The sequence below is a fragment of the Chelmon rostratus genome, chromosome 10 (genome assembly GCF_017976325.1).
Source record: "Chelmon rostratus isolate fCheRos1 chromosome 10, fCheRos1.pri, whole genome shotgun sequence".
In the NCBI taxonomy this organism is placed as follows: Eukaryota; Metazoa; Chordata; class Actinopteri; order Chaetodontiformes; family Chaetodontidae; genus Chelmon; species Chelmon rostratus.
The window spans coordinates 12,497,271-12,513,047 of NC_055667.1; the positions used below are offsets into that span (position 1 = coordinate 12,497,271).

Below are 15,777 nucleotides of genomic sequence, written 5' to 3' on the forward strand. Positions count from 1 at the left end.
ATTGGCTAAATGAGAATCTACCTGTCTATTTCCACCGCCCCATTGCGATGTCAAAGCCAGACGAGTCAGACAGATAAGCGTGACAGTCTCTGCTTGGCTATGCCATTTTGACGGAATTTAACACAAATTACAAACACTTGCAAAACGCGATGACTACAGTTCTTATTATACCAGACGTGCATAAAATGGCGCAGCACAGCAGGACTTTGAGATTATCCTCATTTCGTGTTTTTAAAGCAGGCCTTCACTCGAATTGTCCTGCTGAACAGCTAATTGCTACTAAGCGACCCAGTGACATTTGCCCGTTGGGAATTAAAATAAGACTTGAATTTTGAACAGGTATTCTTGTCTCAAGCCTGCTAATATAAATTTCAGTTTGTAAATTAACTGAAGTTTATTGGGGGTAACTGACCTAAATTAAGGGAATGTCTGGGAAAGCTTCAATATTTTATTCACAGAGCATGATGTAAATGTGATAAATATCATTTTTACCGCATCGTCACAGTTGCAGTCATTGTACCTCTCAAACATACATGATATCATGGAGGATTTAGGAAAGAGCTCGTCTAGATGTGCTGTACAGAACATTACGTTCTCACCAGCTTCCACACTATCCTGTCCATGTTGGCAGCTTAACACGGAGAACAATTGAATTCACTACTCTGTGTCACTGGATACTGAAACTAGCCCGACTATTATACCTGAAATGTGATGTTATTTTGTAAGAGATTATCCCTAGACATTACAGGACTACATTGAAAGAAGGTCATTTTAGGACACAGGCAGCTACGATTAAAAGTAACCGCAGAGCTCTTCCCAACCTAAACACCAAGCATGATCAATGATTGTGTCCTGACATTATTCAGGATTCACAGGGAGGACGCTGGAGACGCTGTCTGTCCTACTTTTCTGTGAACTGTTTCTTGGCTGATTATACATTTTAAATGTTAAGGGACAGTGAATCCTGATAAAATAACATACAATGTGCTTCTCCTCTCACATCGCCCTACACAGTAAACTGGTTGGAAGCAGTCATCATCCTGCGTGTATTCAGAAACTCCACTTCCACCAGCACAGAGCAGACAGACGCAGACCGAGCGTGAGACAACCCCACCGCAGCCCCCCCCCCCCCCCCCCCCCCCCCCCCCACCCATTGTCATGTTAATGCCCCACTGGCACTGTTTATGAGCACTGGCTGATGTGTGAAGAGCCCGCTGTTAATGGCCGAGACCCGTTCTCCCACACAAAGATGGGCTTTAGCATTGACCCTAGAAAGCCTCCCCACGAAGAGACCCCCCCCACCACCGAAAAAAAGCCCTTCTTCCTGCCTCCATAAGAACAGAGTCTTGATCTGAAAGGATTCTTTTGTAGCAAGGGAACGAGGTCCAAGGCAGAAGAGGGACAGCGTGGATGGGGGAGGGGGTCTGCAGGCTTGGATTTGTATGGATGGCGGGGATAAGAAGAGGTAGCCATAAGTTCAGCAGAGGATTGCTTGGCAGTGGAGAGGGTGCCTTTAGGGACGCTCACTGTACAGTGTTTCCGGGCTGATATTGATTAATATCCACCATCATTTCAGAGCCAAACTGTACATCTATGCACGATTCCTCATTGATGAATTCAATCTCAAACATTCATGTTCTTTCTCAGGTTAGAAATACAAGGACGGGAAATTAAGATCACAAAGGCTGACAAGAGCATGCATATTGCACTGTGCACAGTATTATTATAGTAGTAGTAGTAGTTCAATTCATAGCAATAAAAAAAGATATGTGACTACCTCCTTAAATGCACATTAGAAGGATAAAATATGGATTAAAACAAATAAAAAATGTTGTAGATGGTCTAACACTTCATGGCTTAATATTGTAATAAATACATATATTTTGTGAAACTAGTTGACTGCAATTAAATTCCTTGTTACTGCTGTGAGCTTAATGTAAAAACTAGCTACTCATGCATACTGTACTTTTACACTTTTACCATTTGGGGTTGTGCAAACATTTAAATGTTGAATATTGACAGTATAACAACCCATTAACGTAAATATAATTCCATTTCTAGATGTGAAGGGCACCTTTCAAACAAACACAATCTCCCACAAAAGTTTATAAAAATGTAAAACAATTTATTGATCACAAATGATGCACAGTGGGACTGGATTAAGAATCATCAGAGGGGTTTCACAACCAACTGGCAACCAAATCTTTCTTTTCCATCTTTTTATGATAGGATACACAAATTGTTTCCATTTAAGATCAGAAAAAACATCAACAACAGTATCAAACATGAAGTTTTTCAAAATAAAATTTAAACCAATATGATAAGTACATCCTGTCACCATCAAAACCCTCCTGAGATGTGAATAATCTTATGGGAGTTGCAGCACTTCCCACACCTGGAATCAGGCAAACCAAACTCAGAAAAATGGTCAACATGATGCACTGCCGATCTTTATTATGTCCTCCAGTGTGCATTGTGGGACAAGGCATCCATACAGGAAAAAGCATGTGGGTTGATGTTTGCTGAGGACTATCAAGTAATTGTAAGAAACTACTTGTGTGTCGTTGTGGATCACATCTCTCCGCATTGTGCGATGATGATGGGGAGCTTGGGCTTGTTGTTGGGTCCCGTAGGAACATTCTGTTGGGTGGAAGGAGCACAAATTTAGAAGAAAGAAACTTAAAAACAGTGATGTAAACATTGCACCAAACTAAAATGATTCATGTTGATTTATGCACAAAATCAACCATATAATTATGACGCAGTACAAGATTCATTCACTGCAAGTGTCAATGACTGGGTTTGAGTCACAGGTTGTCTGTAATAAACAGTATATTAATAATAATCAATAGAGTTTTTACCTCAATTTTTCTCATGATCAGCAAACCGTCGACCACTTTTCCTGAAACAGTCATGAAAAAGACAATTTAACACAACACAAACAAATTATACTAGAGCTCTAAATGCACAAGTAATACTGTTGACTTACTCACCAAAAACAACATGCTTCCCATCTAACCAGTCACATTTAGTGCAGGTAATGAAAAACTGACAACCATTTGTCCCTGGACCACTGTTTGCCTGAGTAAGACACACATTATTGAGGAAGAATGTCAGTTTTAAAACACGTCTATTTTTGTATGGGTTAATTAAATTTGAATAAATCACTAAAATCTATTGTCTATAGAGGTTGGGGTCAATTCACCTTGAATGGATTAATCAAATCTTAATTAACTGATTATTCTAAACAAGATAATATCGGATGTACAAATTGATTGGAGGATACCAAACATCTTGTTTTGGATCAAGTCAAAGTACATTGAAATGACATACCATGGACAGAAGACCAGGTGTGGAATGCTTCATTTTGAAGTTTTCGTCTGCAAATGGACCCCTGTAGATGCTGCAGATACCTGTTCCATCACCCTTCACAAAAACACAAAAACAGTACATATGACAGGGCTCATAACATAGAAAGAGAAAAGAGAAAAGAAAAAAGAAAAAAGAAAAAAGAAAAAAAGGTTCGTGAGATGTGCTGTAATTCAACACACGTCCACCAGGAGGCAGACGACTGAAACATTGTCCTGCTCAATTCAACATTCAGCTGCAGTTTGCCCAACATCATTCATTTAATGAAGACAATAAATGGCCGAAAGTTTCCTCTGTGATTCAGAGATGATGACTCATTTCCTACAACAACATACTATACATTTCATCCGCTGACTGGAGATGACCTACCACCTCGATTAAAATCTTACTTTCTTTATACTTCCTTTACCTCCTTTCATACGTAGATTTATCAAACACTGTTTCACTCTAAGCAAGTGATTCCTGCTGGTTTCCATACTTCTCCACTTGAACTGACCGTTAGCCCTTTCTATCCACTCACTCACAGGTTTAGCATTCACAGCAAGCAAACATATTGCCTCTTCTGCTAAGAAACAGGCTCCCTGCAAAAAAGATTGTACTCAACATACTGTGTATATCTATTTGTGTCATAACAACAAGAAAATCCATTGATGTGGTGCCATATATGAGTGTCTGAATTGTTCTCATAGTCTATTGGAGCCTTAATCTAAGATGTAAATGCAAATAATGGCAGATGCAAAACACGAAAGCTTCAAATACTCTTAACATTCACGGTACTGAGCACTGACCAGACAGCAGGGGAGCTGTGGATGTACTTACGTTGACAAAGTCCCCTCCTTGTATCATAAAATCTTTGATCACCCTGCCGATGAACAGAAAAAAAACATTAACAGTGTTCAGTGTCTGACTGTAAGACATGCTGATACAGCACTTCACAGAGCCCACGTTAAATCTACCCTGTTTACATTCTGTAAAACAGTAAAACATAATGACTTCTGAGGCCGAGGCTGATTGTACACTATAGAACCCCGTAAAACATGACAAGTTGCAATGCCCCTGTTGTTTAATCCAGGTGATTTCTGACTGTTTTGTTTGTACATATATCATTTTCGTATATGTGTCCAAGATGGTGTGTATAAATTGTTAAACAAACTGCCGCAATAACCTCAAGGTGTAGTTTATTATGATTGTGGGTGGTTTGGTGCTACTGATGGGCTGTTATATTTCATCTGCTCTCCGATTTGGGTGTATTTGTGTACAGATCTCATGAGCCAACACTGCGTTCCCACCCTGAGCTCAACAAAGTGCTATTATTTCATTCTGTGCCCAGGATCATACTTTATAATTTGGTCAGTTTGCCTCTAGAACTATAAATACCCTGTAAAACAGGGGCAGAAACAGAGATTGGGGCAGAGATTGTTCCAGGAGACAACCAGGTAAAACAACAGCTCTAAAAGCCACCAGAAGGGCTTGAATTAAAATCATTAAAAACAAAACAACAATAAAATCTTTCCAACATCGGAGCGTAACGTGAGCTGCCACTTTGTTTGTTTACCTGTGGAATGTGCAGCCTTTGAAGCCAATAGGGACTCCATCCTTCCTGCAGGAGAGAGGATTGAGAGGGAACAAAGTGACGTGATCAGTGAAGACAAACACACTGTGTTGTACTACAAGCTACCACTTCTCACAAAACAGGTTTGTGTATGCGATGTGGTCTTTCACACTGCAGGCAGCTGTACAACCAGTATCTAAAGGATCATGTTCTATCGCAGCTGGCTGGGGTGTTCGTGAAACTTCTCTTCAATTTGAATATTAGCTCATGTGGACAGACTACCATCTTTGCATATGGGAACAGCATGTAGGGTCAGTGTCAGCCGCACGAAGAGCAACTGGGGCTGTTAAATGGACAAGACAAGCTGGCTCTGAAGCTACAAGCGGTGGGTCTGCCTGCGTCACTGTGCCACTGGATCAGAGACTTTCTCACCAACAGGCCTCAGGTGGTGAGAATAGGGAACGTAACATCATCCCCTCTGGTCCTCAGCACGGGCATGCCACAGGGTTGTATGCTCAGCCCAGCCCTCTTTACTCACGACTGTGCTGCCATCCACCCCACCATCACAGTCGTGAAATTCGTGGACGACACTACAGTAGTGGATCTCATCTCAGATAACAACGAGAGCCACTACAGAGAGGAGATACGCCAGCTCACCCAGTGGTGTTCAGCCAACAACCTGGTGCTGAACACAGGGAAGACCAAGGAGGTCATTGTGGACTGGGAAGTGGTGGAGTGTGTGGATAACATCGTGTTCCTGGGCCTCCACATCACATCTGATCTCTCCTGGTCCATGAACACCTCCCGCCTGGTGAAGAAGGCACAACAAAGGCTCTTCTTCCTCAGGAAACTGAAACGAGCTGGACTCTCCTCTCGGTTGCTCGTCAACTTTTACAGGGCCACAACTGAAAGCATCCTCTGCCTTTGTGTGACAGTGTGGTATGGCAGCTGCACGGCACAGGGTGGTTAAAACTGCACAGGGCATCGTGGGCTGCCCCCTTCCTGACTTAGACTCTTTATATGAAGGCCGGGTCAGGAAGAGGGCGAGATCCATCGCCACAGACCCCAGCCATCCGGGCCACAGACTGTTTGTACCGCTTCCATCAGTGGAGATTGTCGTTCTTACAGCACATACAAACATGCAATCATGTTATAATGATGCTTTTCTTCTCACCGTTTAATACATATGAAAACAGTGTAATTCAGACACCAAACCTATCACTTACACTTGACATAGTTTTGGCCACAAAAGAAGAATGAAATGATTAAAACTTCCATTTAGTCAAACAGGTTTTAACTGATATGTCAGTCCATAGAATGTTTAGCTGATATTCTCTGATTCAGTTCCAATACTGCTAAGCCTAAATGATCAGGAACCTGTTCCTGTTTAAATCTGCACAGATTTGGATGCAAAGCTTCCAATTTCTTTTGCCAGTGACTGGTGACCTCTTCTCTTCTTATTTGCCTGTTGCTCAGAGGTGTCTGAGCTAGTCGTCCTTTCAGTCAGGTAATCCCAAACCTTTGAACGGTTGAGTGTGCATTTGAATTTTATAGGTATTCTACTGTTCAGCTGTGAAAAACCAACTCATTTAGGCTTCATCTTTCTTTCTATTTCCTAATTGATTATTTTGAATTCAAGGACGCACAGCTTTCATCCTGCTGCACTCCTCCCACAGTGATACTTTCCCTGCCCTAGCCCTTTGTCATGCACATGCACACATGCGAATATCCTTCAGAGACCTAATTAAGCATATACATGGCCAAATAATTAGGTTTCTCCAGCAGGAACCTCTTGTGTTAATCAGGTTTCTCCTCAGCCCTAAACCTATGTACAAACAAAGTGAAACAGTTGTCTCAAGCTGACTTTTGACCTTTTGGAAATAAAACGTCATTGCTTCATCATTTTATCCAATGAGACTAATCTGATTCCTTAAGTGCATGTTAAGACAACGTACGAATGTGTGGTTAGTTTACTGTGCAGGTGGTGTAATGCTACCATTCAAGAATACTGCCTTTCACTGCCTTACCTGAACTCTCCAGTACAGAACTGCCTGTAAGACATGAAGAAACTGTCAGCGACATCTTTGAAAGCTCAGATACAGTCTATATCTATATAGTCTATATTTCGTGATAACTGTGACATCTTTTTTTTTTTTTAAAGCAGACCATGTGATCCAATGATCTGTGAGGCAGACTTTCTCCTTACCGGAAATTCTCCGCCGTCTTTGGAACCATATCAGCAAACAGCTCGATCTTCATCCGTCCGACATCCTGACAAGCAGTTGAGAAATGTGTGTAAACAGTTGAACACCCAAAACAAAGAGATTCCCATTTATAAAAATGTTAGTCGCCTCAGGCAAAAGGGATCACAATAAACAGAAACAGGTCATTCCCAGTCCTGGAAGCTACCCTGTATGACAAAGACGGCCTCATCTGGACTAACCAGTTACACACAGAGACTTGGCCACAGCATTCAGCTACTCAATAACTGGGATAGGATGTCTTCTGTTTCATCTCAACAATGCAGGCTACTTTGTCACAGTTCTGTTCATGTTTCCCAGAGGTCAAAGCATACATAATCGAGAGATATGAATTAGAGGACAGCACACTCTTGATGCAACACATTACTGGACTCTATGAGCCACGACCTCGCTGCCACGACCCAGAGGGGCATGCAAGTGGCCGAGTGTTACAACAATGTCCGCCTGCCTGTATCAGTGTGTGAGAACAACGTGTGCTGGTAGAAAAAGAGTGGTTTGTCCCCATGACATCACTGCACAGCTCTGCCTGCGATGCACGCAGACTGCCCCCAGTTCGACAAACAGCCATTGGATCTGGTCTTTGCGTGGTTTACTCAATAGAGTACATGTATGGTTTCCAGGCAATGAAAAAAAACGCAGAAGCTAAGCTTTGAGACAGGACATCTGCTGAGAGTAAGGTCCACTGAAGTCGGGTAACAAAAAGGTAAGACAGCTTCTAACGTGCATAAAAGGTCATTTCTTAGGGGTCTAGTGTCCACATATAGATGAATGTTCGCTGCTGAACCGCGTTTGCAGCAATGCCGGAACGAGGGTGTGAAATTTCATAGGTCATTTCAGAATCCTTCAAATACAAAAGAAAAGGCAAACAAAAAAATGCAAGGAAGATAAGAAAAGATAAGAAAGTGCAGTGAGGTGATTTTGATGCAAGGCCAAGGGTTTCTCTTAACAGACATGTTCAAGTGCACAAACACAGGAACACATGACAGCCACACCTTCTTCACCCAACCTGCAGCCGCATGTACCTTAAAGGATGTGGATGTTAATCTTCACACCGAGAGCAAACAAACGCACACAGCAAACACATGTTTGACCAAACACTTTGAAGAACCCCATCGCTCACAGGGGTGCATTTGGGATATTTCCAACTATTTAAAAAACTCATTATTTAACTATCTCACAGGCTGCTAGTTCTGTGTCTATTTGTAGTCAGATTAAACTGCGATTGAAACAAGTGTTTCAAAGCTACTGTTTAAGCCAATTTATGTTGTAAAAATGATTTAATAATAGTGCAATACATAAAGCACTTTCACTCACTGAAGATTTGTTACACTTTTAAACTTGTAGCCCTAAGCTAGTGCATCTGGAGTGTTTCTACATACGTAAATAATGCTGTTAATTCAAGAGATCAAGTACACAGTAGCTGCATGGTAAAGCATGGTAGAACAGCTATTTTTGTTATAGTCAGGTAGGTGAGTATTTCTAATAAGCAAGCCCAAGCCTCCAAGCTTCATGGTGTTTCGTGGGATTCTAGCATATCTGTATAGGGATATAGTGCTTGTGAACAAAAGGAGTCACAGGCTTTGGTTTCAACTGAACATGCAAATCAACATCGGGACCCACCTTGTGGGCATACAGGAGTGAAAACAAGCAGGCTTCCTGAAGAAGGTGTGGCCCATCAGTTGCCTGCATTCACAACACGAAGGTGGAGCCGTAAAGACCTGCCTAAAAGGGAACACTTCCACCCGACGGCATTCACAGACGAGGTCTGAGGAAAGCACGCAGGGTCTCCAACTTTCATTACTGCAGAAGCGTCTGGATCCTCACTGAAACTCACCGGACAGAGATAACCCTGGGCGAAGAGGTACACACTTCTTAGCGTTACACTTTGTTTTATCCTTTTTTTTTTTAGTCTGCTGAGTAAAGGCTACATGTGTCAAATGGCAGAACCTGTTTTACCCGTATTCAGTAATAGCAACCATGTTAGAATGCAATGCTGCAAGTTCAGGTTGATGCACATGCTGGTCGATTGAAAACTGCTGCTGTAAGCTGGTGACACGGAAGTCTGCAGGAATTTTGAAGTTTGATGTTTGACCAGAACCGGTTTGAAAACCAGAGTGACAGCCAGCGACACTGGAATCAGTGTTGTAGACGTAGCCTCAAATGCAAAGTGACAGACCTGTTGAACTTTTAACCATAAAAAGCGTGGTGTGTGATAAGAAACGGGCCTATTAGTTGATTAAAAAAAACCCACAGCTGCTGATAAACTGCACTCAGGTCTAAATGTGGCCTTTCACTGCTCAACCTGCACAACTGTGACCTATACTTCAGTTTCATTCAGTTTTATGGAATGAAAACAATACTTGAATTTTGTCTGTGAAGCAAAAACGTTAGTTTGCTTTGAAAACATGACTTAATGTTTAGACACTGAGAAAAGATCTCCAGGGGGGGTCAAAACCTGGTGCTGACTGAACCATCTCAACTACTTCACGCATGACCAACTGATGGTTGCTGTCTCATGCATCCATATGCTTTTTCTTGTTTCCTCAAATTATTAATTGCAGTGGAAAGTTTGTGTAGCCAATGTTCCTAAACGATATTATCTTGTCTTTTACAGCATTTCCTGGAGCACCTTTGATACCGAGCTGAGAATTGTTGCAGTAAATGTTGCCCGAGTCGCCAGCATCTCATACCTTCAAGATGCTGGCCGTTATAGAACAATGGGAGGTGAGCTCTGGCTGTCATACAGACAACACTGAGAAGTATCTGTTACTTGTGCTTTTCAAGCTGGGACTGGATGCGGCTGTCTTTTACTTATGCTGCCGGAAGGTGCATATGTCTTTTTTAAGTATGTGCAGCCTGTCCATCATCCTGGCTGATGTGGCGATGGCGGCATTTCTGACAGCTGTGCGGTTTCTTGGGGCTGAAAGGTCTCCGGTGTCACCCTGCTTCATATTGGCCAATGCCTCGGCGACATATGCGGGACTGCCGCTGCCCGTCATGTTCCTGGGTTTATTGGACTGCTGTTTAGGAGATACCTACCTCTACAAACAGAGCACCTCATTCAAAATCTTACGAAACGCAGCCTTGACATTGTTGGGGTGGATGCTCGCTGTTATTTACTCGTTTGGTTCGGTAAAAGCTGAGCTGATGGAGCTGGAATACACAGCATGGAAAAAGGCCCTAGTGTGTGAAGTTCAGGAGTCGAAGCTGATTACCTTCTTCACTTTGGTGCTTTTCACAGCAGTAATTTGTGCAATGCTGCCCTTTTGGTCAAGCATTCCCCAGTGGCTGAAAGAGGCTGACAGGTTGGCTGAAGTGAGGGAAGAACAAGAGAACCAGAGGAGCACCTGTTGTTCATCTCAACTGACTGCACGGAGACAAAAAGCAAGAAGAATTATCTGGAGGTGACCACCTCGCCGCGACCTCCTCTGTGGCTCAGCCTAACAATGGGCTTTAGTGTGTTTTGGATACCTTATCTTGCAACGTCTGTGACTTGTTTGGCCTTTAACTTCGGAGTACCTGCCTATATCACTGTTAACATTCTGTGGTTGGAGTGCACTAACAGTTTTCTGATGGGTGTGCTGTTCTGGGCAAAGAGCAACACGCTAGGGCCATACAGCAATCTACCAGAAAATGTGTGCTTATGGCATGTTTACTGGCATTTGAGCAAAGCAACAGGCCAGCAGCAACACTCTATAGCTGTGTTCAACCCATCAAAAGGGAAGAGAACCACACTCCTCTATGTGTAATACAAGATAGGAGAAAGCCAATGAAGACTTCATGGAAATGGGCCAGCATCCATGAATGGTGGGTTCACCTGTGTGAATGCTGTGTTAGATGCTTAAAGTGACTCAGGTCTGAAAGCCTGGACAAAGAAACGCACCTCTCACACCTCACTTTTGTGCAAAGAATTAAACGGCAAAATGCTGCAGTTGACAAGAGACTGTGACTGGACTTTCAAATGTAAATCTGTGAAGGACTGTGGAGCAAAGTTGCAGAAAACTGTGGTCATTAAGTTAAGCTTTTGTAAATATTTAAAGAAATCAGGAGACATTTTTTATTTTCTACACTCGTTGTCAGACAAAATGTACAACTCTACTACTGGAGCCAAAGTATAGATACTCCAAGTCAAATACTACTCCGTCAAATAATATTACATTTTTTACATGAGTTAAAGTACTAAAGTGTTTGCTTTTAAAAATACTTCAATACACTTTCTTTTTAATGTCAATGCATTGGTGGATTGTCTGTGTGTGTATGTGTGTGTGAAGGAGTCCCTCATTTTTCTTTCACACTAAAGCATTTATTTTTGTGCTAATTGTTTAAAAAAAAGAAACTGTAACTATTCAGCTACAAAATTTAGTGTACATCAATTGATTTGCAGATGTTCTAAGCTGACTCGACCTTAATAAGATAAGATAGAACTTTATTGATCCTGTGATATGATTTAAAGCTCCACAACAGCTGATTCTTTTCTCAACTGCTGTTTCCAAGGTCATTAATGAACTCTGAACCTCAGTTTTTATTACAACATGGATGACAAAGGCTAAAAAGTGCTCGGAATTTCGCACATCTGACGATTCCATGACAACCGGACAAACTCCATCTGCTGATGAAGATCACGCAAAAGCTCCAGCGAGGCTACATCAACCTTGTAGTGAGGTTTCTCAATGAATCAGAATTGAAAATATAGGTCTATTTTGCCCTTGCTGCCAACACTGTCGTGTCTCCAGCAAACGTAAGGTTTGAACAGGACTTTGTGTCTTTCTTTATGACGTTCTTGTTTGTCTATTTTTGTAGTAAGAAGTTTTTGTTTGATCCATGTGTCGGAATAAGAAAACTACACATTTGCTATGAAGTTAGTCATGGAAGGGTTTAGCTCTTGCTCACTTAAACATGTGTAGCCTCAGGGACAGGGTTCATTAGATTACCAGAATCTGCTCTTCAGGCATGATTCATGTTTTCGCAGAAACAGAAACACCTCTGGGCGGTACTTTCAATGACGTTCAGAGCTAGAATTGTTGACCGCAGGTCTTATAAAAGATTTAAAGTGGACTCATTTTTAAATGATGATAAAGAATTGAATTGGCGTGGCAAGAAAAGACATCAGGGTGCCCTTTAGATTGAGAAACAAGGTCACCAAGCTTAACTTGAAACCGCGTTAACAGCCTTATGAGCGATAAAACATGGAGTTTTGGATTTGATGAGGTTGGTGAGGCCAAGGTAGAGGAAATGTTGTTATCTCTTTCAGATGATACATCTCCTGGTACACACAATATGGGTGGCTTTTTGTTGTTAATAACAGCTAGGATGCTTTCCAAACCAATATGTCAATTTTTAATAGATGCCTACTCGGTGGAACGTTTCCAGAGCTTTGTAAAGAGTCTCAAATCACACCTTTACCCAAAGACAGAAAGGCAGGTCTCACTGGCTCAAATACCCCTGTGCTGAGTAAGATACTTGAGAATATAATTTTTATTCAAATGCTAAATTACTTTAGTAGAAATTGACCACTTACAGCACAGCATGCTGGTAGACCAGAGCACTCCATTAGTACACGACTCAGTCAATCGATCAATCAATCGATCAATCAATGGTTAACACACATGGATCACAATAAAGTAGTTACTAAATGGGTGAACAAATTAGAACAGAGCGTTGCCCACACTAAATGTATTGTATTTGGTTGCAGAGAGGATCTCGCCAACACCACTGCACTCAACTTGTCTATGGATAAAATATCAGTTGAGAAGCAAATTACTGGGTATCAAATAAGATAACTTACTGGCTTCGTCTGACCATCTTTGTTATATTGTCTCCAAGATGAGAAAGGGCATCCGTATTTCAGTGAAAGGTTCTGCATATGTTCCATCTACATGATTGATATTGTTCGGTCACGTGTTCTTTCACACCTGGAGTTCTGCCCAGCCATCTGGTCAAATACTGCTTATAAACATCTAAAACACCTTCAGATTATACAGAACAGAACTGCCGGATTAGTACTTCATTATTCTTACCATACTAACGTGTGTGAGATGCATAAAAGACTAGCTTTGCTAACTGTGTGGGCTAAATTAAAACAAAAGTCTGTTACTCATGCAAACTGTCAGACTACAACAATACACCACATGTTTTCTGCGAAAAACTAATATCCACCGGTTAAGTCATAGGTGGATGACACAACAGGTGAGTTCTGGTCAGGGGGCAGCACCTAATCCTCGTACAAATTATACGATGAGCGCTGATCTGGGTGGAGGCTCTTCAGCCTGGAACATGCTCCCTAACTTCAACAAACAGCTCATAAATAGATCTTAGTCTTTCGATTTCAATTAGTATTTTTTGTTGACATGACAATAAGGACCCTCAGATTAAAAGTGAGCGCTCTGTGGAAGCTAGTGGGCTTCTTGTAAAGAATAAAAGGTAGTTCAAACATATTTCTACTGCCCTTCTTTTCCAAAACAGTCACTCCACCAGCACCACCTGCAACCTTCCTACAGTCAGTCATACTAAATCTGTCTGGGGCAGACTGGATCTTAAAAAAAGAAATGAATAGTTGAATAGATGATTAAGTGGAAAGGTTTGGGAAACACACCTGCAGGGTATAAAAAGTGTATCTCTATAAACCAAGTGAAGTGGCTGTCAGTTCAGGTTTCTTTGGTATAACTTGCTAATGGCTGATATGGCCTCTGAGAGAACATCTTTAGGGAAATCGTATGTCTTCATTTCACTTGTGAATAAAGTCACTTATAATTTAAAAAATGGCAGGCTTATCAAACGTGAAGACAATTTGAGACAGGACGAATGATGCTTTCAACACAACTGAACAATATCTTGATATATTTCAATTACACCTTATCATATCTAAGAGGCATTATCAGTCATGTTTGTCTTCTTAACTTACAGTGTTCAACAAAGTAAATCAGGACTGACCCGGCGATGAATTGCCAGGTCAGATCACAACCCGAGTTAAATATTTTATTTGCAATAATTCGGCATCACTAAGAGAAATCCTGAACGATTCAAACCCAAAATTAAAATAAAAGTCTGTTACTTATGCAAACTGTCAGACTAGAACAACACACCACACGTTTTCTGTGAAAAACTAATATATACCGGTTAAGTCATGGGTGAATGACACGGCAAGTGAGTTCTGGTCAGGGGGCAGCACCTAATCGTTGTACAAATTGTAAGATGACAGCTGATCTGTACTCTGATCTGTAAGAGGGGCCAGAGGGGCTCCACCTTCTGAGGAGACTGAGGTCCTTCGGAGTGTGCAGACCCCTGCTCAGGACTTTTTATGACTCTGTGGTAGCCTCTGCTATCCTCTACGCTGACGTCTGCTGGGCCCTGGGCACCACAGAGCGGCATAGGAAGAGACTAAACAGGCTAATCTTTCCCGAAACAGCTCTGTCCTGGACTGCCACCTGGACTCTGTGGAGGAGGTGGGTGAAAGGAGGCTGTTGGCCAAGCTCACAGCCATCATTGACAACAGCTCTCACCCTCTGCATCGGACTGAAGAGGAGCTGAGCAGCTTTTTCAGTGGCCGACTGAGACACCATCAGTGCAGGAAGGAGGGCTAACGCAGGTCCGTCATTCCCACTTCTGTAAGACTGCACAACTCTACTCTATAGTTATGAGCAATAACCTCTGTATCTGCCAATACCTGGAATCAATGTCACTTTGTCAACCACATCTACCTCCTCTGTGATTGTAAACATCAATAATCCACTCCTCTTGCACTAGAAGGTATTTTTATACTCTTTGACATAGTTATATTATTGCTAAGCAAAGCATTTTTTCTTTTCTTAAACTCATTGTACATAGGATTTTTATTGTTATCTATTTGCACAATTACATTGTTCTTATTTGCACCTTCCAATACTATTTGCCTTAACCGAAATTAGCCTAGCGGTGCATCTCAAGACGCTCACCACAATGTAAACCACCAAGAGAAAAGTACACATTGTGGCTATTGTTCGTTGTTTCCCGTAGCAGATGAGAGTCGAAAGGAAGCCGTTTGATCAGCGCCGAATTAATTTACTCGAGCACAACTTTCAAAACATATCATGGCGACATTGGTGAAATGAGTTAGCTTAGCGTTAGCTGTGAATGAAAGTCAGCGTCATCTAAACTCTCTCTACTCACCTGCCCCCCGATGGTTATGTCGAAGAACACGATCGGGTTGTTGGGATTTGATGATTGAACAGACATTGCAACACTTCTCTTGCCTTTGAAGACTAAAAAAAAACTGCTATATGACCGATTACATGTGAACAATTTGAATGTCCACCATATGCGCTGTTAGGACCTACGGTGGCTCAGGAGAGACATATTACGGCTCGCAGTTGAGGACAAAACAGTGCCGATGCGCAAAACCGCGCTAGTGGCGGGTTTGGAAAAATCCAAAGTAGCTTTTATCGTTCATTGTAAAATAACAACAAACCAACACATTAACTGTTAGAATTAGGTAGGTTCGTGAGTAATTGTGCTGTTGCACTGACCTTTTAAAGACAGTCATTTTTCATTACAATGGATACCTACAGCTGGCATTACACTAGCACATTATCACTTCTAGACATTATATTTACATCCAAA

At 41.8% G+C, this 15,777-nt stretch overlaps 2 protein-coding genes across 2 annotated transcripts; one reads left to right on the forward strand and one right to left on the reverse strand.

Annotated features, from left to right (window-relative positions):
* Positions 1-2,111: 2,111 nt before the first annotated feature.
* ppih (peptidylprolyl isomerase H (cyclophilin H)) lies at positions 2,112-15,484 on the reverse strand. Its single transcript, XM_041946030.1, has 9 exons — positions 15,328-15,484; positions 7,128-7,192; positions 6,949-6,972; positions 4,925-4,969; positions 4,189-4,231; positions 3,334-3,426; positions 2,994-3,081; positions 2,862-2,902; positions 2,112-2,640 (listed from the first exon to the last, which is right to left on the reverse strand). Exons 1-9 carry the CDS (start codon positions 15,391-15,393, stop codon positions 2,572-2,574), a joined length of 534 nt encoding a protein of 177 aa, XP_041801964.1. The 5' UTR covers positions 15,394-15,484; the 3' UTR covers positions 2,112-2,571.
* On the forward strand, positions 8,886-11,413 carry si:dkeyp-100a1.6 (probable G-protein coupled receptor 160). Its single transcript, XM_041946029.1, is given in 3 exon segments — positions 8,886-9,043; positions 9,797-10,519; positions 10,522-11,413. Coding segments are annotated over 2 exon segments (1,086 nt in total). The 5' UTR covers positions 8,886-9,043; positions 9,797-9,843; the 3' UTR covers positions 10,932-11,413.
* Positions 15,485-15,777: the final 293 nt, after the last annotated feature.

Bases quoted from the DNA above. Each gene is read 5' to 3' on its own strand.
- ppih (XM_041946030.1), bottom strand. From the start codon at position 15,393: ATGTCTGTTCAATCATCAAATCCCAACAACCCGATCGTGTTCTTCGAC. The intron at 7,193-15,327 runs GTGAGTAGAGAG...ACTGCTTGTCAG, and splicing joins ACATAACCATCGGGGGGCAG to GATGTCGGACGGATGAAGAT. The intron at 2,641-2,861 runs GTAAAAACTCTA...TCCACCCAACAG, and splicing joins TGATCATGAGAAAAATTGAG to AATGTTCCTACGGGACCCAA.